The sequence below is a fragment of the Athene noctua genome, chromosome 2 (genome assembly GCF_965140245.1).
Source record: "Athene noctua chromosome 2, bAthNoc1.hap1.1, whole genome shotgun sequence".
NCBI classification, from domain to species: Eukaryota; Metazoa; Chordata; class Aves; order Strigiformes; family Strigidae; genus Athene; species Athene noctua.
Window position 1 is genome coordinate 103,766,957 of NC_134038.1, and position 27,013 is coordinate 103,793,969.

At 36.2% G+C, this 27,013-nt stretch overlaps 1 protein-coding gene across 2 annotated transcripts in view; it reads left to right on the forward strand.

Annotated features, from left to right (window-relative positions):
* The window catches only part of CTDP1 (CTD phosphatase subunit 1), a 105,290-nt gene that overhangs the window by 51,901 nt on the left and 26,376 nt on the right, over window positions 1-27,013 (forward strand). Inside the window, exons 12-13 of one of the 2 annotated variants that reach the window (XM_074899764.1) lie at window positions 19,032-19,220; window positions 23,967-23,977. In XM_074899764.1, coding sequence (XP_074755865.1) covers window positions 19,032-19,220; window positions 23,967-23,977 — 200 coding nt within the window. Of the gene's footprint in view, window positions 1-19,031; window positions 19,229-23,966; window positions 23,978-27,013 lie in introns of both variants that reach the window. The other variant, XM_074899763.1, reaches the window with a different exon arrangement.

The following is a 27,013-nucleotide window of genomic DNA, read 5'->3' on the forward strand; positions in this document are numbered from 1 at the left end:
AGTTGCCAGTTGGTACTCAGTTCACTCTGGTGACACTGACTAGTTTAACTTCTGCAGAAAGGTGTTTGCCTGCATCTTTTTTTATTTTATCAAAACATATTAAAGGGTAAGAACCTTTCTGTGATCATGTCGATAAGAGGTGTGAAATTCCTGCTTTCTGCCACAAAAATGCTTTTGTTTGTATCCATTCTAGTCACTGTCAGCCACAAGGTCTACAGCTGATTGCAGACTACCTTGGTGGAGTGAGGGAGTCCATTTCAGTCATAATAGTTGTGTTTTGCTCCACAGCTACAAGTTCTAGTGCTGATAACAGTTGGGGTTAGGAGTCTGTGGTCCAAGAGGAGTGAAATCAAGTCAGTGTGACTTTGCTGTGGTGTAAGCCAACCCAAGTCTCAACTGCAGTGTTCTTGCCCCTGAACCACTTGATAATCATGCGACCATACAGCAAGCCAGTTCAGGGAGCTTTCCAGATTAATCTACCAGCTTCCTGAAATAACTTACCATTGCTGCTGCATGAGTACTGGTGCCAGGAGCAGGCAGAAGATGCAAATTGCTGAGAATGAGCAGTGAAGGCAGAACTGCAGCCCTCTAGCTTTAAAACTGCATTATCAGTATTTCTGCTGAATTCCCTGGCAAATTCAGATAAGGTTTTTTACTAGATCAAAAGGAGTCTTTTAGATTTAGACACTGGGAATTTTTTTAAAGAAATGGGAAATGCAAGTGTTTAATAAACGTTAATAAATAGTTCCTTTGCACTTAACATCAAAAGGAAATCTTGCTTTTTCTTTGCAGAAATCTTTGAAAAGGGCACACAGCCCCAAGCAATACAGAATTTGCGTGTAGTTTATACATGGAAGAGTTTTGAAGATGGAAGCTAATAAAGATAATTTAATTCATTAAACCTCTTTCCATCCTTAACCTATTTAAACATCTGTACGTTGATTTTCCTAGTAAAAAGCAGTATTTGTTCCAACAATCCATGAGGAAGAACTGCCATGGATAGGCATCTCTACTAAAATGATCTTGCATGAATTTTTATCTTCTCTGATTATTTTAGCTGTAGTTGTACTCTTGATACCAAATAAGTCAAAGGAAATGAATAGCGTCCCAGCTATTGGGTTGCAGTTTATGGTCACTTAGCCTTTTGTATCTCTTTTTCAGTACCAAATATCTTGGAGACCAGATCCAATAGCTTCTTTTCCCCTCTAACGTGAAGGACTGTTTAAACTTTAGAAAAAGTGCAAGAACAAGAGTGTTCAATGTAATAGGACTGCCATTCAAAGGGCAATTGCCAAATCAGTGTAAGTACGTAAAGAATGGATCCCAACTTGGGAAATATACAGCCTGTTAATGCTGCTGCCTCACAGCTGAGAGAACATGTTTTCCCCCGTTCTTTTCTGTGGTAGCTAGACAAAGATGCTTTGCAACTGGTTGCTGTCATTTGTCTCTACTATGGAATGGTAAAGGGAGGCAGAATTAAATACCGCCAGTAAAATTAGCTTGTTTATAGTCATTTTTAAAGGCCTGGATAAATCTTTATTTCTGAATAACTGGTTATCTGATATATAATCTGCAGAAGATTACTCCATCAAAATGCTGTTTATCCTGGATTGTATCTAGTATGCTGTAATCTTCACGGGTTTCAAACCATGTTTAAAGAGGAGATTTCCAAACAATTAAATGCTGTCAATGATAGCTAGTTAGAAATCTCTCTTGTTCATAATACCTGTTGCAGGATGACTTCTGTTTTCTCAAAACCAATAATGTCACTTATAGGGAAGGTATCTACTTTTCCTTTCATTGACTGTGTTGGGAAGTAACTGTTAGAGAAGCTTATCCTGTAGGGAGAGAGCACTGGGCTGTCTGCAGCTCTTCCTATCCCCCATTATAGTGGGGATCTACTGGCTCACCTGCTTACCATAAAAGTACAGGACTGTTCCTTGCATGCTTTTGGTGTGATTGCGTGGCATCTTTGTCCTTCCCCTGAGCTAGGTGGAAGTTGCAGACCTACTAGTCACTACAGTGTTGTGCAGATCTGCTATAGTTTACTGACAAAAACCAGAAAGTGGAATCCAGGCTTCAAATTACTCTATTCATTTCCAGAAATAATATTTATTAGCTAAAGCAAGTTGCACAAAGGAAGGTAATGTCATACAAATCATGTGGAGACATACACGTGTCTGTCCATTCAAAATTTATTATCTCGGTACAGGGTGAAGTGAAGTTCTTCCCAGAGGTTAGTCATGGATTACTTTGTGAGGATATTTCTTCAGAATCCACTAAGAACCACTCCTGTGAACTTCTAGTGTACTGATTACTTTCTGCACTGGTACAATTTCTTAAACATTTAAAGGCAGCCAGTAAAAATTACCTGTGATCAATATTTAGTAAATTCTGTTAGTCTTGCTGATTTAGAAATTGGTTTTATTTCATTTCAGCTAATGTTAATTCCTTTCAATTAAGTATGGTTTTCTTCTGGATTTGTATTCCCAAATTATATTTGGAGAGAACCTTATGCAACTGGGCTTGTATCATGCATAGTTACCTAGTCAAGTCGGTCTAATCTTAACACTGTTATGTCCTGTGTGTTATAAATAAGATGTGTTTGTTTTTACATACTAATTGCTTCCTGATGGACCTTGATACTGCTTTTCTGCAAAATTTATTCTTTTTTTGTGGATATCTGTTGCAGACTCAAAAGGTGATTTTTAGCCCTGTGCATTGTGCTAACTTCATTTGAAAATGTTTCATTGAATCAGCTTTAAATAATCTTAAATATTTTTTCTTTTGTAATCAGTGTGTCCCTTTCATAATTGGGTTGACATTCTTGTGTATGAAAAATCTCTCTCTCCCCACTCCAGCTGCTGCCATATTCATGATAGACTGGAAGTAACAGCAGAAGACAGACAGCCATAGGTCCTCCTATCTGTCACTGTCAACACTTGCAGGACCAGTCTTAGGCAGATACCCAGTACAGCCAGTAAGATTTTGCTAACATTTAAGTAAGTTCAGTAAGGCAGAAAGATTTCTAATTATGTTTTGCAGTGCCATCTCACCCAAGATGGCCTGGAATTACTAATGTCCTGGAAGAGCTGGGCACACATAATCTACTAGTTGTACTTTTGTGTTTATCACCATGTTTTTGTCAGGGTGTTTGAGAGCAGCATCTGTATCTTGTCAAATGTCATCATCTCTGCTATCTAAGATAAAATATTTTGCTGGTTTAAATTTCTCTTGGTCTGGGGCTTGGGAGAAGGGAAGAGAATCAGATACCAGTCAGACCTCTAGCTTTCTCATCTCTCACTTCAGTTAGTGGAGCTGCAAAGATTCCTGCCATCTGGCTGGATATGTACTTAGCAGCTGCAAAGTGACCACATTGCAAAGGTATGTTCTGTGCATTGGTGCGTTTAAGTATACAGACTTTTCTTGAGTGGGAATTGCCTAATGAACTACTTCTGTATCAAAATAGTTCTGTTGATTTGGTACATACTTTGCACATTCTTTTTCTTTTAACTGAGTTGGAGTTTATCTGCCTTATATAAAGACTGAAATTACAACCTTCTGCTCTTACATAAGGCCATTTTGTCACTCTGCATTTTGCTTTCATCTAAGCAGATTTGTCCCTTAATTTCTGTTTTGTATTTTAAGTTAGTGACTATACCATGCAGTGAATTAAGAGGCAGTGTTTTTCTTCTTCAATTTAATGAAAGCTATTATCTCAGTAAGTGATTAGCCTCTTGATTAGTTTAAAAATAATAATTTAATGCAGAAGATGTAGTCTCCAGTGCAAAATAATAGCTGCCTGGGACTCACTTGGACACTGCATTGTGCATGAACAGTTCTTTGAATTTCCACAATTACATTTCTCATACAAGATTTCTTATTTGACACCTTAATATGTAGCATGTGATAATTTGTACGGATGCTAACTTTGGTTAGCAGTCTCTTCTTATAAATTTTAGCCTTTTTTGAAATTAAAAGAGTGAGCCTGTGTGTACACTTGCTATGCCAGTGATCGTCATCCAGATACCTTGGCCCTTGGAAGTTATGAGGTCTGCTTTACAGGTATGAGACTGCTTCCACTCAAACTGAACTTTGAAAAAAAACTTTGAGGTACCTTGGTGAAAGTATGCATATGAAGAAGTATTTAAAGTAAATGCACTACTGTTCATCAAAAACTTCTGAGATGGTAAGAGGCTGTATGAAAACAATTTACCAAAACATCTAGTGGCATACGGAGACCTGAGGACACTGACTGGCAGGCCAAGGTCCGTTGTGGGCCTCAGTGCTTCCCAGTGCTGCCTGTTTCTTCACAAACCGCCCTCTTGTCACCTTCCTTCACACACCGGCTCCCGTGTCCCCTCTGGCCCCCATGCTCCGGCTGGCTTCTTCCACACAGAAGAGTGGGTAGTGTGGAAGCTGGAATTACACCAATTTGCCAGCCCTATCAACTTTTCATTTTCATGTGGAGTGCTTATTACCGAACGGCTTAACCCAGCAAGGCTGAATGTGTCGCTTGCTTTCCTTTGCTCGGAGATTAGTTTTCTAGAGCAAAACAGTGAGGCTGTGATGCTGGGAATCAGGGTGCTGGTTCATCTTCGTGGAGCACTTTCTGTGGTATGGTGGCTGGCTGATGCATCAAGAAATGTTACTTTGTTTTGTAATGAACATAGCTTGAAGCTGTTGTAAAACAAGGAAAGTATCTTTACTGCTATTCCCTGTTTAAGATTTTGATATTCACAGGTCTCTAATATGGTTAAATAACAGAAGTAATTGAACATTAAAATATTATCATTTTAAAGCAATTATTTCACCCATATCTCATCTGATTAGTAGGGAAAACTAGGTGTCCAGTACTAGTTTTAATAGTTTAGCAATGAGAATCAGTACTGTAGAATTCAGAAATTAATATAATGGGATGGAAAGTGGAAAGATGGAGCACTTAAAGGAAGCTGGATGTTAGTCATTTGCTTCTGCCTTTCTTTGTTTTGCTTTGAAGAATTCATTTTCCACTGAAAAATGGAAACAATTCTAAATTCTAATTTCTAAAAAATAGCAATGTGTTTCTATTCATTTTTAATTACAAAAGATATAAATGTATTTAAAAAAAAAAAAACAAACCATTGCTCATGTTGTCAGTAGCTCATCCTGTCCAGGAACATTGACACTCTGACTGTTATTCAGCTAATTGAAGAACACTAAAAGAAATGTAGTGTAGATAAAGCTAGTGAGATGGGAATGGATTATTGACATGTGAAACATTTTCTTTTTTTTCCTGATAGTTATCTGCAGACCATTAGTGTATAAACTAACTGCTTTACTGGTTATCTGCTAGGGGTTTTTTATTAGGAAGGCATCATGGTCTGAGCTTGCCCTAGCAGCTTTTTTGTTTGGAAAGAGGCTTTTTATGTAATATCACTTTTTACAAGTAGACAACTGGTTAGATAAAAATCGTTTTCCTATTTTGGTAATTTAATATTATCTCAAGTAGGCAATCAATTTTGAACTGCTTGTGTTCTTCTACACAGGTTGCTTAGAAAGCATTATTTAAAAATAGTTGCTGGTGTACTTGGACATCTTATATTCATTTTAGATTTATTTTCATTAATTTATATGCCATGAGGGAATATGGGAAACACTGGAACCTTTTGGCATTTAGATGGTACATGGTATAAATATCTGCATTTTGTAGATGAAAATGGAAACTATCTGTATATATAAGGATTAATTTCATGGCACCCATAACAAGTTGTTAATTAAAAGGTGAGATTATTATATAGTGTCTTGTGCAAAATGAGCATGATCAGTCAAATTCTTGGCTGGTCAGGCTATTGTTAGGAGAAAATAAATGAAAAAATATGATTGAGACTGACTCACTTTTATTATGCCAGATATTTTAATAGCTAATCATGAGATAAGTACAAATAGTTGTGCTACGATAGCTATTATTAATGGGCTGCACCAAATGGACATCAACTAAAGAAGCAGCTGTTCTTCAGAACTGACCTCTTTTTGAGGAATCTGATAAAATTTATAGTAATAACATTGACCGCCCGAGTTCTGTCTGGGACTTCTCTGTTTATTCTATTGACAATCCATTGAAGATTGATTTGATTTACTTGTCAACAAAGATGCTTCTGCCATCTTACATATTCTTCATATCCTTCTGATGCAATCAACAGTCGATTTGGATCCTCTGCCGTTCTTCCAAAGATGTTTTAAAAATTGTTTCAAAAATTGTTTCACTGTAAGTAATCTTGGGTTTTTAGACAAGTAGCTTCTTTTTACATGTTGCTATCATTCTGCTAAGCATAAGGTAAAAATTATTATGCAAATAAGATTAAATCTAAGCTCTGTGTGTTTGTTTCTGGAGATATGAAAAACTTCTTTGGCTTTTAAAGTATGCCTGGTTATACAGCAAAGCATTGTTCTAATGTTACTTCTTAAGAAATGCAAAGTAGGTCTATAAAGCTTCCATCTCTAGAATGTACATACAAGATCTTAAAAAAAAGATTGGTTATTCTATAGGGGAAAAAGGCTTTTCCATACATTCTGTTTTTTTTTTCTACCAGTTCTGATAGTACATTATGTACCTGCAGCGTTCTCTTCATAGCCTTAGTAAAGAGAAGCTGTAAGTCAGCTGTTTGCTTGCTCACTGAAAATGGGGCAAAACTTCTTTAAATAGAGTTCAATAATCTCATTTTAACATACATGTGTACCTCCATATGCTAAATCAAATGCAGCTAGGCTGTCAACACTAATTGGCCACGGTTAAAAATGAGTTGTCTGAGCCATGTTAAACAATTTGCAAGCTGATCCCTAACATAATTCTGAGCAGCTGCATATTGGCCCCGATCGAGTCTCATCATGAATCTAACATGGTTTTAGATTTAAATTCGCGTTGATACTCTCCGTGAGTGATATTTAAAAGTGTCTGCTCAAGTCCTGGTCTAAGTTTGAACTGCTTCTTCATAACTATTTTTTGTTCTATCAGAATGCCCTGATAATTGTATTCCAACATAAGAATAAATATAGCTGTGCTATATAGCATAATATATATTAAGTGCTATGGACAATCTTTACAAACACTTGCATAATGCTAGTCTGCTAGCAGATGTAAGTTATATTTGAAATTCTGGTTCTACAAAAACGCAAGTCCATTTTGGTGGTATAAAGGCCAGGTTACTTCTAAATGCAGCATTGAATGACAGTTTGTACTGTTACTCTTTAATCAGCTGTTCTTGATTAGTTATTATAAGGTGACTTATTTTTTAAATTTAAATTGTGAATCGTTGCAATTGCTCACTTCTAAGACATCTTTGAGATAAAATACCTTTCCTTTGCTTTGGTATTCATTCTTGTCAGGTGCTAGCTTCAGAGAGCACTGAATATAGCCACTCAGCTCTGCCTCTGTGTGATAGTCCTGCAGCTGCAAGTGTTCTAGTTCCTGTGACAGCATCACTGAGAGTATTTCCATTCCATGTACAACTGAGATTATGAAAAGCTGCAGAACTATAGCCCCCTACTGATGTAAAATTTCCCAGCTGCAGTGCAGTCACAAAATGAATAATTACCTGAATGGCCATGCTGCTATAACTTTTCCATGTCTACAGTAATGGTAGGAACTTTTGATTTTGAGATAACGTCATTGTTTCTCTATATTGTTTCAAGTTTTATATATGAGCTTGTGCTTTCTCCTTGCCAGGGGTCACAGTCAGCTGTAAACAATATTCTCTATCACTCCTCATAGCAAATATGATGATACTGCTTTCTCTGAGATGAATGCAGACAGCTGCCTATCTCAGATATATTAGTGCTCTAACATCAAACTTGTTTCATCACAAAAGTATTGAGGACTGGGTATAGCTGGCATACCACAACACAGATGTCACATCAGAACCTGTGTGGCATTCATCACCTTAATATTGAGCTTGTTGTGGTAACTGACCACTCTTCAGCTCTGAGCTTATCTTTCACTGTGTTTTGGATTGTTTTTCTTTTTTTTTCCTTAACTTATTCTATGCCTAATTCTGTCTACTGAGTGGGCTAGCTATGCAGGACACTTCCACATATACAGTGCTCATATTTCTTCACTGCTTCACTTAAAAGCTGCGTGCTTGATTGTAGAGTCTATTTTCAGTCCCATTGCCCAATTAAGCAGAACCTGTTTCGAAACTGACCTGTCTTCAGTGTTGTCTTTAAGTTTCTACTAAAGTCAATTCAGAAATAGTTTTCTCCAATGCTCATTATTTGAGTTGGCTTTGTTAGCTTGAGCACATTGAGTCTCTTGGCTTTTCTGATAATGACACCAAGCTAATCAGGCTTATTGAAGAAGGAAGTTCATTGACAACCAAGCAATGCTTCATAAAGCTAACTGATGTCTGCTAACGCTAAACTTAGGTTAAAATTAGTAAATCGTGGCAGATCCAAGCTGGCTCTGCTTATAGCTACCTTGGATCAGGGTGGATTTGCTAGCTTGTGCATAGTATGTGTGAATAAATCTACACTGAACACAGCATATCTATGTTTATATAGCAGTGGGTTTGAGCTAGTAAGCCCTACTGTGTTCCAATTGCTCTACACAGTGGTACTTTAAGTTCCCTTTGCAGTTGTGATACGGGCAGAAAGCCTGCACTTGCAGATAAATTAATTCAGCTTTTTGTCTGCCTTTTGTTCTCACCTTAGTATTTTAAATTTCGCTTACTAGACTGTGACTTCTGAACAGCTTTATATGATGCTGAACAAGAAGTTCAGGAGTTCAACCTTTGAAATGGAAAAAAACCCCTTTCTCTGAAATATGTATGTAGTGATGAATATTTATGCAGTGTCTCTAAGTGAAAGATGCTTTCAATAAACCTTAAGATAGTAAAACTTGACATTGTGCTAATAGTTGTTAAAATATCTGGTAACAAGGATTCATTGTGAGAAAGCTTTGAAGCAGTTGAGATGAAAGAATATATGGGGGTTTGTATGCATATTGTGTATACCAGAAACTCTTTGTTTATACTTACATGTATCTTCTTTTTAGGGTGAGGATTATTTGGGTTCTCATATCTATTGGAGTAAAGTCCATAGTTGTGACAGTTGTACAAATGCGATGTCTTCTGATCATGACACTGTTCAATAACAGACTGTGTTTTTTGGTTGCAGCATTTCAGAAGGTTGGTGTTTGTCTCTGAGCTGAAGCACATTAGAGCCTTAAATGTACTCTTAAGTAATCTGTAATTCAGGTTGAAGTGATTGAAAATTAGTTCAAATCAAGCTCCTTCCCACTCTTGGATTTCTTATTTTAATGGAATAACCAAATGGGTTAAGCCCTAAATGCTTCTCAGAAGTTTTCAAGGAAAATGTGCTAAGTGTACTTACAGGTTGGTTACAGCATTAACTGCCTTTGGGGATGGCTTGAAAGAGAATATGTAGAATAGTATCCTGGTACTTTTTTCATAAAAGCTGAGATTTTCTGTTTAGGACTGCAGGCTACAAAAACCTGTATCAATTTTCATACTAAAAAAAAAAAAAAATTTAAACCTTTTGCACCAGTTCACCAGATGTTGCCAGATGAAAGAGTATGTAGAGAGACCTGTCCCATTCTCTCTAAAATCAGTTGGGCAGGAAGCTGGATTGATGGAGGAAACCTGCCCACACCTGTTCAAAGTTGCCTCTCTGTGTCAAGAAATGTGATATGAAATGGGCCAGAGAGAGAGTGAATTTTAGCAGTAAATTACACTTCATCCTAGCCTCTGTTATCTAGGAATCCCAGAGCTTTTTAGGTTTGGGCAATCAAGATGCTATCCTCTACAAAACGCTCCTGAAGGTAAACACCGTAATAGATGTGTTGTTTCATTTTTGTTTTGTGTTTTCAAGTGGAACTTCACAAGAGCAGATGCTGTCAAGAGGGCACTTGAACATATTTTGATCAAAAAACTGTTGTAAAATGAAGCTTATGTCCAAAGAAAACTTACTCTGAGGGGGATGACTGGAAGCTATACAAGTAGACAAAATATTTTTTTATGCCAAGTGATTTGTACCCAAATTTCCATTCTTTTTCTATAACATAAATAATATAAAACCAGATTAGGATCTTAGAAATTGTACAGTCACTTGATACTAATGTACAGATATTGTGCTGCCCTGAGCAATTCATTAGCATCTTGCTACAGATGTCTCCCCTTAGCAGTGCAATGTGTCAGAAAGGATCACTCAGACCTTAGGCACTATGGCCTCTCAAATTGCCATGTGTCATTTTAATAGTACATCAAGATTTCTAACTTAATGTCAGTGGTATTTTGTGATAGTATTTAAACACCTTTTGCGAGTGTTCTTTCATTAGTAAATTTTATTAAATTATGTTTAAAAAAATCTTGATCACTAGACTGTTTGTGCATGTCTCTTGCTAGATCTACAGGAATAAGAAGAAAGTTATGCTGCTGTCATGTACTGTTGTGTCATGTAGATGTAAGATGAAGTGGGACAGGGAACTGGTGTAGGTGAGCAATGTGAAGCTGTTGCTGTCACTGAGGTGTTGCTTATGATGTTGCATACTGAGCCATGAGGTAAGTTTTGTTGCACGTAGACCAATCTAGTAGCAGGATACTGAAAGTGGCAGTCCTCCTTCCTTCTGCTCATCTTGCAAGACCAGGAAACCCTGTAGTTAAATTTAAACCTACCACCTGTTTGAAGGTGTACTCACTCATGTTTCTGCTTGATGCTTGGTAATATTATGCAGACTTGAAATGCTGTTCTTGTTTTTCAGTGATTCCCATCAAGTCTATCCTTCTGGATAGGTGAACAGCTGTATTCTGGCCATAGGTGTGCTGTTGTCATTTTTATTTCATTCTCAGAATTTAACATTTAAGAAAAAAAAATTAATGTAGATTTACAGGCCTATTACTATTTAACAAACTTTTAGCAGAGGATTTATTTCAAAAAACAGAATAAAGGAAAGGAAAAGTAGAGATATGGACGGTTTTACAATCAGATAAACCCATAGCTTCCAGGCTGCAGCAATGTCACTGACTTAGGAAGGCTTTGGAGAAATCATCGTATTATCTCCCTTGAGGCATTTTCTCTTTAAAGACTTTGAATTAAAAAATAATTGTGAATTTTACAATTGGTAACTTTTAGTCCATGTGAACTTGTATTTCAGAAATTGGTAGATAGAAATGGACTTTTTTTTTTCCTCTTTGCGACATCATGAGGTGTTACTAATTTAATTGAAAGAAGCAATTTTCATTATACTAATAATAAGGATTTCAGGCAGTCCCTCTAAAACATTAAGTCAGTCCTTGAGCCACCCTAATTACCAAGGGAAGTCTTGACCTCATGTTTCCTTAAGCAGTTTCAACTATTTATTTATCCTAAAGGTCTCAAGAATGTTTACAGTTTTTACTCAAATGTAGACATTGCTTTCCAGGTGGGAAATTCAAAGATATTCAGAACTTCTAAACGGCTTTCTTTGAAGGATTAAGAGAATCGTAAGGATACAGGATTGTTATTAGTGTTGCATTTTAATAACAATATCAATATGTAATCTCTACATGACATTTTATTTCATTTCTAGTGTAATGACTTAACTAGAAATTAGAAAGGTTCTATAGGTATATTGCGGAACTTTTATCACAGATAGTGTCACACAAATCAGTTTCCTTTTAAAATATATGTAAAAAACAGATTGATGCTGTATTTGGTAGAAGACAACATTCAAATAGGCAGCTATTGTAGAAACTTTACTCTGACATACGAAGTTGTTTAACAGCTGATCTTACTTAATTTTTACATATGGGTAAAATCTGTATTATGCTGTTTAGCGTAGAACCAAGGAGGATTTGAAATTAAAGATGGCTGCCTGCAAAAGTTAAATGACCTTGTGCTCATGAAGGTGCTCTATTAATCACGTCATGGCCTCTCACTCTTCCTTGCAAAAGTGCTTTTTTTGTGTGTCAAGGAGTTAAACTTTCTAAGTTAGTTGCACAAATTTCATTTCTCCTGCTCTGCTCTTGATAAACCTTTCCTTGCTTTACCAAGTGCCTAGTGTATGATTTGAGGGGCTTGAGAAGAGGACAAGTGTTTGTGAATATGCTATAATAATTGTCAGGCAACTGTATCCCATGTCAGTATTGGCAACTAGGCAGCCTTGCTTGAATATTTTGAGGAACAGAAATTCTTTTAAAAAGAGTTCTCATTCTTATCATCTTTGACTGTGGTACTTTGCCAGTGAAATAGCCTCAGTGACCCACACTGCTGTGGGACAGCGTATGGCTTGTTTGCATGTTCAGAAGCATTGCTTCCAAATTGCATATACCCTTCAGCTTGCATCATATCTTCCAGGGCTGCAATACTCTGGTAGAGCACTGTTGGGTGACCTCTTGTAAGCTTAGCTATGGAAAGATAACTGTGCCTTCTTTAGAATTACCAGTACTGTATTAATTCCTGTGAACTACTTAATAATGTGGAGTTAGTAAACTTTTTACAATATTATGTCCATATGTTTTGCCACTGACAGAACAGTTTTGTTTTCATACCTCTGTGCTAGAAGGTTAGAAAGTTCAGTGTACAACTCCAGGAAAATCGAGCCACCACTCTGATTTGATTTGCAATCTTAATACCATCATTCACTGTTAATTTCACAGGCTCAGAAGTACTTTTTAATTTGTAGTCTTTAATGTCCCTTTTCCCATCTACTCTTTCTTTGACTTCTCGTTTTACTGCTGTGATAAAGTACCTGAAATAATCTGCTGATTTCTCTTAACATGTAAATGTTAAGTATGATATGTAAATGGTATGTAAAAATTCTGCTGATGCACTAAAAAGTAGTGGTTTGGAACAAAGCAGAAGGGAATGTTGGAAGTGGAGGCAGGGGTGAAGATTATAGATAGGTTCAAATGGAGTATAATGGGTGCTTATAAAAGCAAGCTCTCTGTCCTCTAGGTAAACTTTTCATATTCCACAAATGGCACGTCTAGTGCTTCTGCTGGAGAAACAGCAAATTACATGGAAGTGCATCTTTTGACTGTATTGTTAATACACTGCAAAGCAATTTAGGATGTTAGCAGCATTTGGAAGGTGCCATGTTTCAGGGACAACTTTCTAATACATGTGGCTGAAGATACTTTCAAAGTAATTAAGAATTAAAAAGCACTGTCTTTCATGTTCTCTGCCTGTTTATGCACATTTACTTGATAATTTTTAAAGTATATGCAATATTGAACAGTTTGTGTCCTGTAGTTTAGAAGTAACCTGTGAGACCAAAACATTAGCTTTTTCCTTTTTTTAATAACAAATAATGAATCTTTGTGCAAGTGATGCAAGTATGTAGGAGATCAGTCCCTAAATTTGTTTTGTTAAAGAGAAAATGTCAAGCAAAGCCAGCCCAAAACACTGAACTGTTTTGGTTCTTAGGAACAGTTTTGAGCACGCTGGGACTTCAGGATGTCAGCAATGTATTTAAGTATATTCAATAAAGTTGTGGTGTGCATTTCATGATTAGTTTTTTCAAGACTACCAGCCTATTATATTTCAAATAATTGTACACATACAGCTTGAGATACATACTAAAAGAAAAATATATTGATCGTGTTTTCGATGTAGGTATATCATCTTGACCAGAAACACTGAGAGTCAAGACTTACTGAGCTCATTGAAAGAACGCTGAAAAGAAATGCAGTGCAGGTCAAGCTAGTGGAATTTGAGTTGATATGTGAATCATCTATTTGCCTTTTTTGGTCTGATATTTGTTCGCAGAACATCAGTTTACCCACTAATTGGATAGAATTGGTGTTCTGCTACCTTTTATGTTTAATAACTACTAAGAGGGCATCGTGGTCCCTGGCACCAAACATGGCAGCATTTTAAATTATTTGTAAAGAGTATATTGAGGTATTACCACATTTTACCTGTAGTTACTGGTGTACTTGGACATCTTATTTTCACATCAGAGTTATTTTTATGAATTTATATGCCATGAGGGGAGTATAATGTTGAAACCTTTTGGCATGTTCATGTGTCAGATTATATTAGTAACTGCAAGTTCTTCCTAAAATGCAATGTATTCAACATAGTCTCAAATACATGCTCAGGAGACACAGGCTTTATGCTGAAATGCATTTGGTTTTTATCTGTGCTTAGTGTCAATAACAGTTCAATTGTTACCATCGCTAACAATAAACAGTCTTTTTTTGTGGCAGTAGAAACAAACCTGAAGAACTTTGTAAATACTTTTCTTCTGGTTTTCCCTTAACTTACACAATCAGTTGCAGCAAAAGTATAATTGGTCTTTTGGGAAAGACTGATGGAGGGTGGGGAGAAGTGTGTGTCTTCCATGCAGAACAGGAGCACGAAATGTACAGCTGTCCATCAAACATATTCTTTTTGTAGAATTTTCTGTAATTCCAGTAAAGAATTGATTCAGAGCATTCTGCCACTTTTAGAAGAGATCATTTAAGTAGTTACCTGTGTTGTCCTGTTGCTAAGGTAGTTTATCAATTGTATTAAAACTTGAATTTTCAAATACTTGCTAGTTTAAAAAAGAGAATTAAAGTTTATTCACAGCTCCTTAAAAAAAAAAAAAATTAGTTTGCATCACTGCATATATAATTGCTTCTTCCGAAAAATTTAAAGCATCATGATAGGTCTCTGTTGCAGATGAAAGTATTAACATGGTAATGATTTAGCAGCAAATCAGATTTATTAATGACTAGCAGCACTTAATCATTAACCAATTTAAAGATTTACAAAATTCAGTAAAATGTGATTACAATAGCGACTTAACTACAGATTTGAAGATGACAGGATTCATACTAACTATACGGTACCTTAAATCTATACATATATACATGTGCATTCACAAATATAAAACTTAAACGCAGACAAAAGTATTTGGATCCAGTGCAATATGTATATCTCCATACTCATGAAAATAACTGTGTATACCCAAACACATTGGTAAGCAGAGAGAGTGGGTGAAACAGAAACCAGCTCAAGATTAAAATTTCCCTCTTCTTGAGTTTAGAGTAAATACAGTGCATTGGCATTCTTCAACAGGCAATAATTGAGACTTGAGCTGGTCGACTTCACCCTGGCCTTCTGTTGGCTCTATCAGTGGATGGTACCTCAGAGTTGATACCCTGAGAGACGTCCCAACCCAGGGCACATGCTGGTCTCAGGCCCGATGGTTCAGGAGAGCTCAAAGGGTCTCACTTGGGGACACTGTTTATAGGGACAAAGCTAACTGACTTTCTTCAGATACTTATCACTCAGGCCTAGTTCAGACAATGAAGTGTTCTCCTGTCTTCCACCCAAGAACTTGATGGGTGAGCGATTCTGTTATTGGTTCTCCCTTGACCACATCCCAGGTACAAGTGTACAGGGCTGTTAGGAGGTGATGGGCTGCTCTAACTGTTCCCAAGTGATACTGAGGGCAGTGCCAGGCTAGTCAAACGAGCACCTTAAGGCTCTGTTTACTGCCATTAGGAGTACTTGCCTCTCCAGGTTGGTATGTGGCCCAGGAGGGTGGGGGAATTGCACCACCACAGTCTTTGACATCCATAATGTTGACCCAAAATGTTGCCCGCAAATTATCTTTCAAACAAGCTGAGGTTGTTCATGGCAGTTTCTGTTTTGGTGTTTTCTCCATCTTGGTTCATTTTTAAATGCATAAACTCAAATTCTGGAATGAGAACATCTCTCAGCCGACCTGTTTTTTTCATACTATGGAAGGTTTTGGCTTTCTTTTTAAGAAAGCTTTAGGTACTTTACAGCTCGTAATAAGAGAGTATGCAGCTGAAAATCTCATTGCTCTTTGGTCTGTATACTTTGTTTGCATAAATGTTTGCTGTGTTCCTCCTAAATGAGAAATAAAATTGTCAGTTAAGGACTTTTTCTGGCTTTTATAATCAGGTGTTTAAAAGAATTGTCAGATTCTTCATTCTCTTGCTAAATGGAACAATTTGTCGTCTTCAAGGGATGAATCATTTTCCTTTTTCAATGTTAATCATTCTTGCTGTGCTATAAAAGTCTTAAAGTGTTTCAAAGATAGCTGCTATGGTAGTGTTTAAACAGTAAACATCCCCCCACTGTATCTTATCTGGAAGATTTGGTGTTAGCCGGCATTTTCTTCTGAAGTGTTACGTGTTCGATTTGTATTCATCATATAAAATGTTATAAGCAGAAGTTGTAGTTGGTACATCAGTATCTGTCTTAGTCTGAAGCAGATTGAAAGTTTTTTCTGTTCTTTAAGCTTTTTTATTTATTTAAAGCCCGTGATGTGTCTAGATAGATAGTTGCTTAAATATTAATATGCTTTTTTTATCTGTTAATTTGTTCAAGTGAAGGGCTTAAGTCTCACTGCCTCAATGAAAACATAGGGGTGTTTTCCGTTTCTTTTGAGACCTCTGGAAGGTAATCTTCAAACTTTCAGCACAGCGTGCAATTTAGTCAATAGTTAGGCAGGAATCTGTATTTTGAGTGCCTTTCTAGTTAGTGGTTTGTAAGCACAATCCCACATTAATTGTTTTCAAATGCAATGATTTTCAAAATTTGCCATATTTCTGTGTGGCATTTTATATGTGCATTTTAAATGCCCTTCCACAGAAATGGGGCATGTGTGTGTACCACTAACTTAGTAATTCTAGTACTAAATGGCATTCCACATCTCAAAATAATAACGTCATCTTTGTGCAGAATGAAATAAAAGACATGGCAATAACTAGGCAGCTACTCTGTTAACACAAAGTAGGTTTTAAAAGACTGTAAAAGTTCAGTTTAAGACACATCTGTGACACTGATTGTATATCAACCTAACTTTGTCCTTTGAAAACATTAACATATTTTGAAGTGAGAATGTAGTTTTAAACATACAACTTTCTGGAAGAGCGTTGCTTTTGGAAAGAAGGAATGTAATCTGAAATGTAAGACTTCCTGGAAAAGTTGTTGGAGCTATAGATCTGTGCTGCCGTTTGTCAGTCGCTAGCCATGTTGGCTATAGTGAGCATCTTCCAACAAAGCTCTACAGGCGTGGTGTTCCTGCCATTCTGTCCCAAACTGTAATACTTAAACACTTGAGACTTTCTGTGTATTCTGTACACACTGAAAAATCCCTAACCAATGTGTTTGCTGCACTATTACCAGGTTCGCTGTTGGCATATCTCTAGCCATCTTTTCAGTCTCCCTGACCCTGGATTGCATTCCATGATTCTTATTTTCCATGCACATAACAAATTCTGGTCATGGGAAAAGCAGGTTTTTTTAATGTAGTTTGATTTGACACAGCAATGCCTACAGTTTCTACCTGGAACAGTTATCTGTGTTCAGATGCACTAAACTGGTATGTGGTCATTATTTCATTATGGTTTCTTTACAGCTTTCACAGTGAAAGAGCTGGGCACTAGACAGCAATGTTTCAACTAGTAAAATGTACCAAGACAAGGGCTAGTGGAAAAACAGCTTAAATTGTAGATCTAAGAAGCTTGCAAGTTACTTTTCATTTTGTATAGAAGTCATTCCATCCAAGGATAGTGTAGCCTGGATTTTTAAATCCAGTTTTAAAGCTTAAATTGTAGAACTCTGAAACAATTATGTATTTAAAGAAATTGTTTTTCACAAGTATACTGTGTACAAAATGTCCTTGCTTTCCCTTACGCTGGCAAGTGACCTCAAAATTATTATTTTAGGAGGCTTTCAAGTACTACTTAGCTTTTTTTTCATCATTATTATTATACCTTCTACATCATTTCTCTTTTGCAACAATATAGATTGACAGAATCCTTATTTTCTATTTCTTCTCCTTCATTGCCTGCAAGCTCTCCCTTGAGTTCCCTTTTTCTGAAAAGGTATTTCATTTACTTGTACCATATTTCCAGTAGAGTACTGGCAAGGTGTAGATCTTTTGCATTTAGTTTGATAAACAGAGGGCAACTTTGACTTTCCTTCCATGGATATCAAGGTAAACAAAGAAATTAGAGGTGTATTTTTAAACACCAAATATAAGTGACTTTCTTACAGCTTTCTTCTAGTTTTGGGGATTATCAATGTAAAAGCAGTAGATAAACAGTCTTTTGATTCAGGTTCATCAACAGAGTTTTTATTCTGAATAAAGCACATGTGGCATTAGTGAGAACAAAAAGTAGTTGTGAAGCATATTTTAACTTATGCTGAGATAAGACGCTTTTAGGAAACATTCTTAAATCTCAGTAGAGAAGCTCACACATAGTTTCTTTCCATGCCCTCTGTCATTTACAAAAATAGAGACTGTGGGATCTTCAGAAATGTTTTTCATGTTTTCGTCTCTTTCTGAAGGTTGAATGCCAACTCAAAGAGAATATAACCTTTTGAAGCTCGGTGGAGTAACTCATGAGTATGATTTGCTTTTAATGATGGTTTCAGTAGTTCCAGACCTGTCAGAGCAAATTAGCCTGTTCTAAGAGGAGCAACAAATCCCATGCTGACTTTTCAGAAGCAAAGACCAAACAATTATTTAATGAAATATGTTAACATTTTATAGATTTGCCTTTATTAGCATAAACAACCTGGTTAGAATGGAGTTCTGTATGTTCTGTTTCATTCATACAGTGTTATACACTTCTTTAAATACACTTCTTTAAAGTTATGTATCTATCAAGGATCACCTGTAAATATAAGAACACTCATTAGCTAGAGATTTTAATATGCCTTTCCCAAATGTTTCTATATGTTATATTAGTATAAAATATGTATAGTATAAAAATTTTGTTACAATAGTATAGAACATCTTTCCCTTTCATTTCATACGATAGCAATTTTTTCGTAATACAGTTTACAGCAGTTCATGTTATAATAAAATGCAAACACCTTCAAATGTGACTATCATGTGAGTATGTATATCTTCAGTTAATAGTGAAACTGTTGAAGACGTTGGGATTTAATTTGAATTTTCACAGAGAAGGTCAAGGAAAGTGGAAGCATATTCTTAATGATTATTTAAGAGCAATCCAATAATTATGAAAAATTGGTATAAAATAGTCTGTTAGAGGATACACTGACTCTCCACTCTTTGACAGGTGGATGACATCTTAGGAGAAGGCAGTGATGAAAGTGATAGTGAAAAAAAAAAGCCAGAAGAGGAAGGTGAAAAACCTCAGATTAGCACAACAGAGAATCTAGGAGTGAAAACAGATCAGAGACCTGGATCATCATCATCGTCGTCGTCGTCATCATCATCATCAAGTGAAAGAAGCTTAACAGGCAGTGTACCAAGGTATGAGTTCTTCAAATGTAAAAAGAGTGATAATGATATTTCATTGTGTTTCTGTGCTATTAAGCATGCTTTTTGACAGTGCAGTCTTGTTGTTATTAACAGCTGTATGTGGTTAACTTTTTTATAACTGTGAAACTGTCATGCTTACCTCTGCAGTGTTTTGGGATTGATTTAAGGAAATGGTCATAGTAAATATCTGTTGAGAACCAGGATAGTGCCTGTTTTGAACAACTGAAGACCACTGAACTTCACTTATTTTTAAGTAGTCTTGATCTTGAGTCAGATATAGGATGTCATCTTCAGTGTTACTTTAAGTAAAATGGTTTCAGAAAGCTATTTTTTTCATCCTGAATTTTTGAGATAAATTTATATGGGACATTCATAAAAATGAGGTTGTTGAGATGGTTTTCTTCTTAAAGAAATTTAGACTTGATAGTCTCTTCTGCAAAATTTATTTTAGTGTCCCAGCATTGACTGTTGTTGAATGACAGCTATCAACAAATTTGCTGGTAAATTAGAAATTGACAAAATAAGTGATTACTTTAAATATAGTAAGGATGATTTTCAATCTGCAGTCCCTTAACAGTTTTTAAACCTAGTCATATATAGAGAACAATATAAAATGAAGATTATAGATTTTAATTTGCAGTTGTTGGGAACATTATCCTATACCACAAAGTGCTAAAAGTGCGAACATGACTCAGATGTGCATTGTAATATCTTTCTGCTCTCATAACCGGACTCTGTTCTCAGTCGTAAGAATTTAAGCTCTAGTAGTTTTTCCTTAATGGAGGATAATACAAGTATTAGGACTTAAACAACTTATTTACGTTATTTTAACTTCTAGCACACAAAAAATGTATGAGAGAAATTGCAAAAATCACCACAGGATGAGATACATAAATATTCATGAGGAGATTCTGATTGGGGTAGCAATGTTGCTGTGTGTCAGGGATTTATCAGAGAAAGAACTACATGGGAACCTTGCACAGGCATTTTAGTTTATCATGTGCATTTCTAATCATTAAGAATCTTCAGAAAAATGTCAGTCTAAAAGATATAAGAATTTAATCTGTCTCAAGTAGCTAGAAGAAAACTTCCCTACTAAATGAAGTTTGGAAGAAGAAAGGTAAACCAGTGATAAATATTTTTAAAATACCTTGAAGCAGCAAGGCATAGCGGTGGCATGTCATTGTTAATTCATCTTAATACTGTGATGTTTTCTTGGGTAGAAGATGCACCAAACTCTGTAAAACAAAAGGCAAAAAGAATCGTATTAAGGAATATTGCTTAGGGCTGTTGCTAAATACTATTCCCCACGTATGGTTTACAAAGATAGAGTAAGTACATTGTAATCAATTTTTGCTCTATACAGGAAAGTTCACAAGTAAGCTTGGCAGTACTTGTACACTCAGAAGCCATGGGAAGGTAGAAGTGTTGTTGCTAAAGTCTTTTGAGCAGCTTCTTAAGTACATTTTCTATTTTTGACCTTTCTACCTCTTACGAGTTTCACTGTCAGTTTTTTAAATTGCGTCAGGATTGAACCTGAATGCTGTGCCAGAAAAGATACTTGCAAAGTACTGATTTGGATGCTGACCCAGTGTCTGCTAGGCAGGAAACTCTGCTTGATAGAAAGGAGCCTCCAAGCCTCCACCCATCTTTCATTCCATTTTAAGTCAGAAGTTTTAAATGATGTTTTCATGGTCAGTGTTGTATGTGCTAAAGAGACACAGCTGTTAAACAGCAGGATTAAAATCTACAGGAGTTTAGTCCACTCCAACAGAAATACTAGCTACAGTTTCTGGGGCACACATTTCTAAAAGCTAAGTGCTATACAAGCGTATGTGTCCTAACAAGATCTGAGGTTTCTCTTCTGAAAATTTGGAGTCTTTGGGGTGTTAGGGCATAATGAGGCTGAAATTTTATTTAATAATTTTCTGTTATTTCTGCTCTGTCATATAGCCTGAAGTCACAATTTATTTGTTACCATGAACACCATCACCTCTTGCCATATTAAGAAAACAGAGGCTTTGTATTCTAAAAGCCAGTCCCACCTATTCATTATGTAAATCCACCCTGGACCACTGTTTAAATCATTATTTCACAGCTTGTTATGATCACCCTGATGTCTGTATTTTAGTTATTAATATTTCCGGAAAACAGAAGATGAACAAGAGAAGGGCAGTCCATATATCATCCAGTACTTTCATGTTCTGGCTCAGCTCATTTGTAGCAGAGATGGGGCCTGCAGAGACTGTAGGTTTGTGGTAAATCAGTGCTTCATTGCTCTGTTACACCTGTCCAGTAGTTACTGACACTGGAATCATAGCACTTACAGGGTAGAAGTCTAGCACTTTTGTTTAATGTTAATCTTCAGTCTTGAAAACTACAGAATACCTTGATCATTTCTCTGATTGGTGCCACTTCTAAAATTCTCATGAATGGAGAAGAAAAATAATCTTTGAGAAATCTGATAGCTGAGGAAGAAGTGCAGCATCTTTTCTACATCCCCTTACATTGATGACTTTTGGTAGGTACCATGCAGTTAGGTTGCAATTTGACAGGCTAGAGTCGTTTTAAAATCCTATTTTCTTATGCAACTTAATAAAATGCTTGCCTTTTAACCTGGCATTTATGAGAGAGAGTACGGCATAGACCAAACAATGAATGTGAGTTCCATACTGTGGAAAATAATGAAATAGAAATTAGCAAATTAAAAAACCTGTAGTTGTTTGTACTACTCACATTTGATTAGCCTCTTCTGATTATGACCTGCAGAACAATAAAATGCATTTGCAGCTTACTTTTATTTAGAAAATCTAAAGAAGGTAAACAAGTTTTAATTCTTAAATAGTCTTGATCTTTGTGTAGATAGTATTTTCCTGAGATGCTTCTTACCTAATTTTTTGAAATAAAAGAATTGCTTAGAGCTCTAATCCATCTTTTGTTGAAGCAGACAGGAGCCTGACTTCAGCTGGAGCTGGACTTGAGCCTCCTCACAGTTCTACTAAAATTTTCTACTTAAACTGAAATTCCACTTAATGTAGTTGAAAGAGGTCACATGTGAAATTTATTGCTCTAAGTTATGAATAAGGGGTTATAAATCATGAAAGTGCACAGGTGTGTTTTAATAAGTGTTAGTAACACTTAATGATCTGTAATGTGAAAAAGCTTTTGAAACTAATACAAATAGAATTTGTTTGTAAGAGAATGTTTAGCTTCCATAGCACAGTATATACCTAGCAACAATAGGCATCTAATTAGTTGAGATATTTCAAGCTTTAAGCTGCCAGTGCACAGTTTGCTTTATTTTTCAAGTGCATTTTGATTTTACTCTGCTGTTGCCATTGAGACTTGAGTAATAGTGAATTCATTTGCAGTTCTCATATTTCCCCTTATCTTAAACTTGCATATTGTGTAGTTGCCATAATAATAATGTGTTGAACAAATATATTCTGTGTTAATGTGCTTTAATACTGGTCTTTGTAGGAAGAGGGAAAACCAAGTGAAAGGCTGTCTCAAAAAATTATATTTAGTAGAAAGATGGACAGGCATATGAAATAATGCTGTTGAGAAAATTAGCCGAGCAATATGTCAAAGGTTGGGGTTTAGCCTCTTTCAGTTTGTAGATCCTGGAAATTTCTAATAGAGATGTGAAGCCCTGTGTCTATTGACTTGCCTGTTTTTCTGATGCAGAGCAGACTTTGAAAATAGTTAATTAAATGCTTCAGTTGTATTGCTGAACTAGGAAATTGAGTGCACTTCATTTAATAAATTGAAATGTTAAAGGAATTGGGGCAACAAAACAGGATTGAGATGTACTTTCTCTGTTGCTGTCTTCCAGTGGCATGGCTTATAGTTGTGGCATATGGTCTTCTGTAATACACCTAAAATTTCTTTAAGATATTGGAAGTATTTTGTGGTGAGTGGGAGCTAGCAGGAAACAAAAATCACATAATACTACTTTAGTTTCTGAGTACTTATATTCATGTGAGCTGCTGAACCTATAGTCCAAATGAACCCTTCCACTTCTGCGTTCATATGTTCTAGTGCAGGCTTTGCAGTCAGGCTCTAATTCTTGAGGGAAAGGACATGATATGGGAGCCTTCAGATTTTTGAAGGATAGCTCATGCTGCAAACGCCCCAGTATCCAGTACCTCTTCACGTGCATCACTTGTGCCTGAGGGATTACAGTCTAAGCAGAGAGTACTTTAAACGATGGGAGATGAGCCCAGCAGTGACACTGAAGTAAAAAACAATGCAGTTCATTTACCTATGCCATAATATTAGTTTTCATAGAATCAATATGTTATAATATTTAATAACTTTTAGGTAGGAAACTGAACTGTTGTAGCAGTATTCTGTTTGTTGTTTGTAGTCACCATGATATGGAGAGTCTTCCTCAGAGGTCTCCGGTTTCTAGTAAGCGTAATGGCTTGCTATACTGTGGGAAGTTGTAGAGGAGTAAAGGAGTGGCGGCTGCTCCTTCATGGGAAAGACTGGATGCTTATGCTACTGAAGGCTTCCAGGTCTTCCTGAAGCACGGAGGGTTGGAGGCAGATGCTGGTTTTGCATCCCTGTGCTGCCAAAGCACAGTTCACGTCATGTCCATGGGCTTTTGCAGCTTGGTGTTTGCTAAAGGGCAGTTTTCATGTGTGGGGAGGTGGGTTGTTTTTTCTGGGTTTTGCACAGGTTGACTACCAGCAGGAGAGGCCTTCCCCTGAGGGTGAGTGGGAAGAGAGGAGGAAGGTTGCAAACACAAAACAGATTGATGCTGTGATGCAATGAAGTCTTTGGGTGGTTTATTTTAGTCATGAAAGGTTACAACTATGTTATGTAAAATATGGTGGTTATTTGAAGTATATTCATAAACCACACTTCTGTCTGTATCTATTGTTAAGTAGTTAACTTCATTTAGACTTCACATTTGATCATGTATTCACTGAAGACCTGTATGGATTTTTCATTTGATTTTTCATAGGTTTTGTTCAGGTTCCCAGTGCACTCTGGTTTTTTTTAATAAACTTCTTTCTGAATGCTCTCAATTCACAGTGCTAAGGCCCATGCTTTTACAGTGTTTAGTTCCAGTCTTGATAGCTTCAGTTTGTGTAAATCTGGTGTAAGGGCTAATGATTGCTCTGCTGAGAATTTCTTTACTTTGGAGTGAAAATTTCAGTACTTGTGTTAAGACATGTTTTTCAGCTTAAGAAGGAATTATTCTCCTCTGAATAACTAGTGAGAAGAAATCTAATAACTAGAAGTGATATCTAATCTATTAGCAACAAAATTTTGCTTGCAGGATTTAAACTTCCTCTACAAAAGTATAGCTCTGTGAAATGCTTCCTTTAGTAAAATTAATTACTGATAATTTCTCCATCAATCCCAAATAGATTATATTTTTGACTGATGGAGAAATCATAATTTTAGGAACATATGGGTAAGTTATAAAAGATATATATGAAATAGTAATTTACAGTTTGACTACAAATTATTTTCAGAACATCTGAAATGCCAACTTCTTTTGTACATTCACACTGTGAATTTCTGATAGGTATTTTTTACTAAATTCAAGAAAGAAGCATTTTAGGTTGCTTTGCTACAGAGTGGTATTGATCTGCAAGTCTTTCAGGGAGCCTCCAGTCTTTGAAACCCTACATAGAATAAATCTTTGAACTCTGAACTAAGCAAATACTCGTTTTTATCTGTCTGATGAGAAACAGTCTGCATGTTGAAGCTGTCCTTTGAGTTCTTCCAAAACAGTTTTTTTTAATCTATCTGTTGTCTTAACAAATGAGTATAATGATTTAAAGTACAGCTGTTACATGATTCATAAAAGGTAAAACTTCAGCTATCGACAGAAAAGACTTGCTAGTTCATAATCAAGTTAAACTGAGTTCAGTCTCAGAAATCCATCAATTGTCTTTTCTGTGCCCGTTTACTAGACTTTTTAAAAGGAACAGTGATAATTTGATTTTTAAGTGGTTTCTATCAAATATAATAGCATTTCCTTTCAACAGCCACCCTGCTAGAAGACAGAAATTAGTTTTGCTTGCTTTCTTGCTGCCAGAAAAGACTGCTGCGAACTTCTGTGCAAAATTTTGTTGATGACACCCTTTATCCTTATTGAACCAGTATATTCACTGTCACTATAACTTTCTTCCAGTTCCCAGTCTCAAGACATTTGGCTTTGAGAATCTTGGGACCTAAGTTTTTACAGCTCAATGCTTCCCAAGGCTGTCAGCCTTGCATTTGTTATTCATAGTCATCTGAACTTCTCAAAAACAATTTCGGTGACAATCTATTCAAAAACATATTAAGGAACTAACTTGTATATATAACTTGTATACTAACTTGTATAACTTGTATAATAGAGAGAATGGGTATTCTAAGGTCATGTAAGTCTGTAAGCTTGCATGCATATTTTGGCCAAAATATTGCCTCTAAAATTTCATTTTGATATGAAGGGTTACATTTGTACCTGTGTAAAACAGAGAAAAGCAACTGTCTTAAAACAACTGCCTGAAAGAATTTCACGTTTAAATTTTGCAGTATGACTGTTCAGTAGACTTGAATCACTGTAGAAGCAAAGCTGTAGGCTTCTTAGAAATCAGGAAGAATTTCCACTGTATTTATATTGTTTAAAGCTTTTTCTTGGGTTTAGTTGTCATTTGTCTGTTAAGTAACTGCTAGTCTTTCACTCTGTGTCCGACAACACCAGTACTGCAACAACGTGACCAGAAAGACAGGGAGTTCTGTCTTCTCATTAATGAGGTTAACCATCATCATTTTTTCTTGTAAAATGCCGAGTTATTCTGTAATTAATTTAAAGTTATTACAGAATATAGTTTTTAAGCTGTTTTATCAGAGAAACTGCTTGCTTTTTTTCCTTCTGATTATTAGAGCAGAATGGAAGATCCATCATGACTTAGCTGCAAGCAGTGCCTGTCTGTTTTCTCAGAGCAAAAGGGCCCAGCAGGGGTGTTTTTTCCCTACCATCCAAGATCATCTTGTTAGAGCAAAACTACTTTTCACATCTGTAGCAACCAGAAGAACTGTGAGGCTTGTTTGTTATTTGTGGCTTGGAAAACTGTGTTGGCCACTCAGTGCTCTCCAGTGCTTCCTCATATCAGAAAATTAACAGTTATCTTGTGTTCAAAAGAAGCATTGTTATGGGCAAGTCACTTAGTGAAGAAAGGAGAAAGGAGTGCTTCCTGCAGGGACAAACTGCAGAAACCAATTTTCTTTTTCAGCATAATATTCTGATGTTCTTCCACTGCAAAGACATCTATCTTCTAAAAGAGCTACCAAACAGAGTTTATGTGGAACTTCATTTTTTGCTCTCCAGCAAGGTTTGACAGGCTCAGTGAAGAGGGTTAATATTATATATATATAACTCTTTAGATCCCTGTGCCACTCCTCCCGCCTCATCAGAATCTGTTCAGTCTTTGGCTGTTTTTAAAGTATTCTTCACTTCTGTTTAAAGTCTGTTTTTGTCTAGAGGTTTTTTCTTATTTGGGCAGAAATACTGCTTTCTTTTAAATTACTATAAGGAACACAGATTTGGTAAAAGTCAGTAAAGGATTCTCTCTTCAGGTCTACAGGTGGCTTATGGAGTTAAATATGTATTTCTATGCCCGGTTTATAAATGCACACACCCCTCCATGAAAACGGTGAAGGATGTTACACCTTTACATTGATGTTATTTTTCCATTTGAAAAATACATACACTGAGAAATTCAGTTTTCTGAATTCAGCCACAATAGATGCATAGAGAAATTAGTTTGA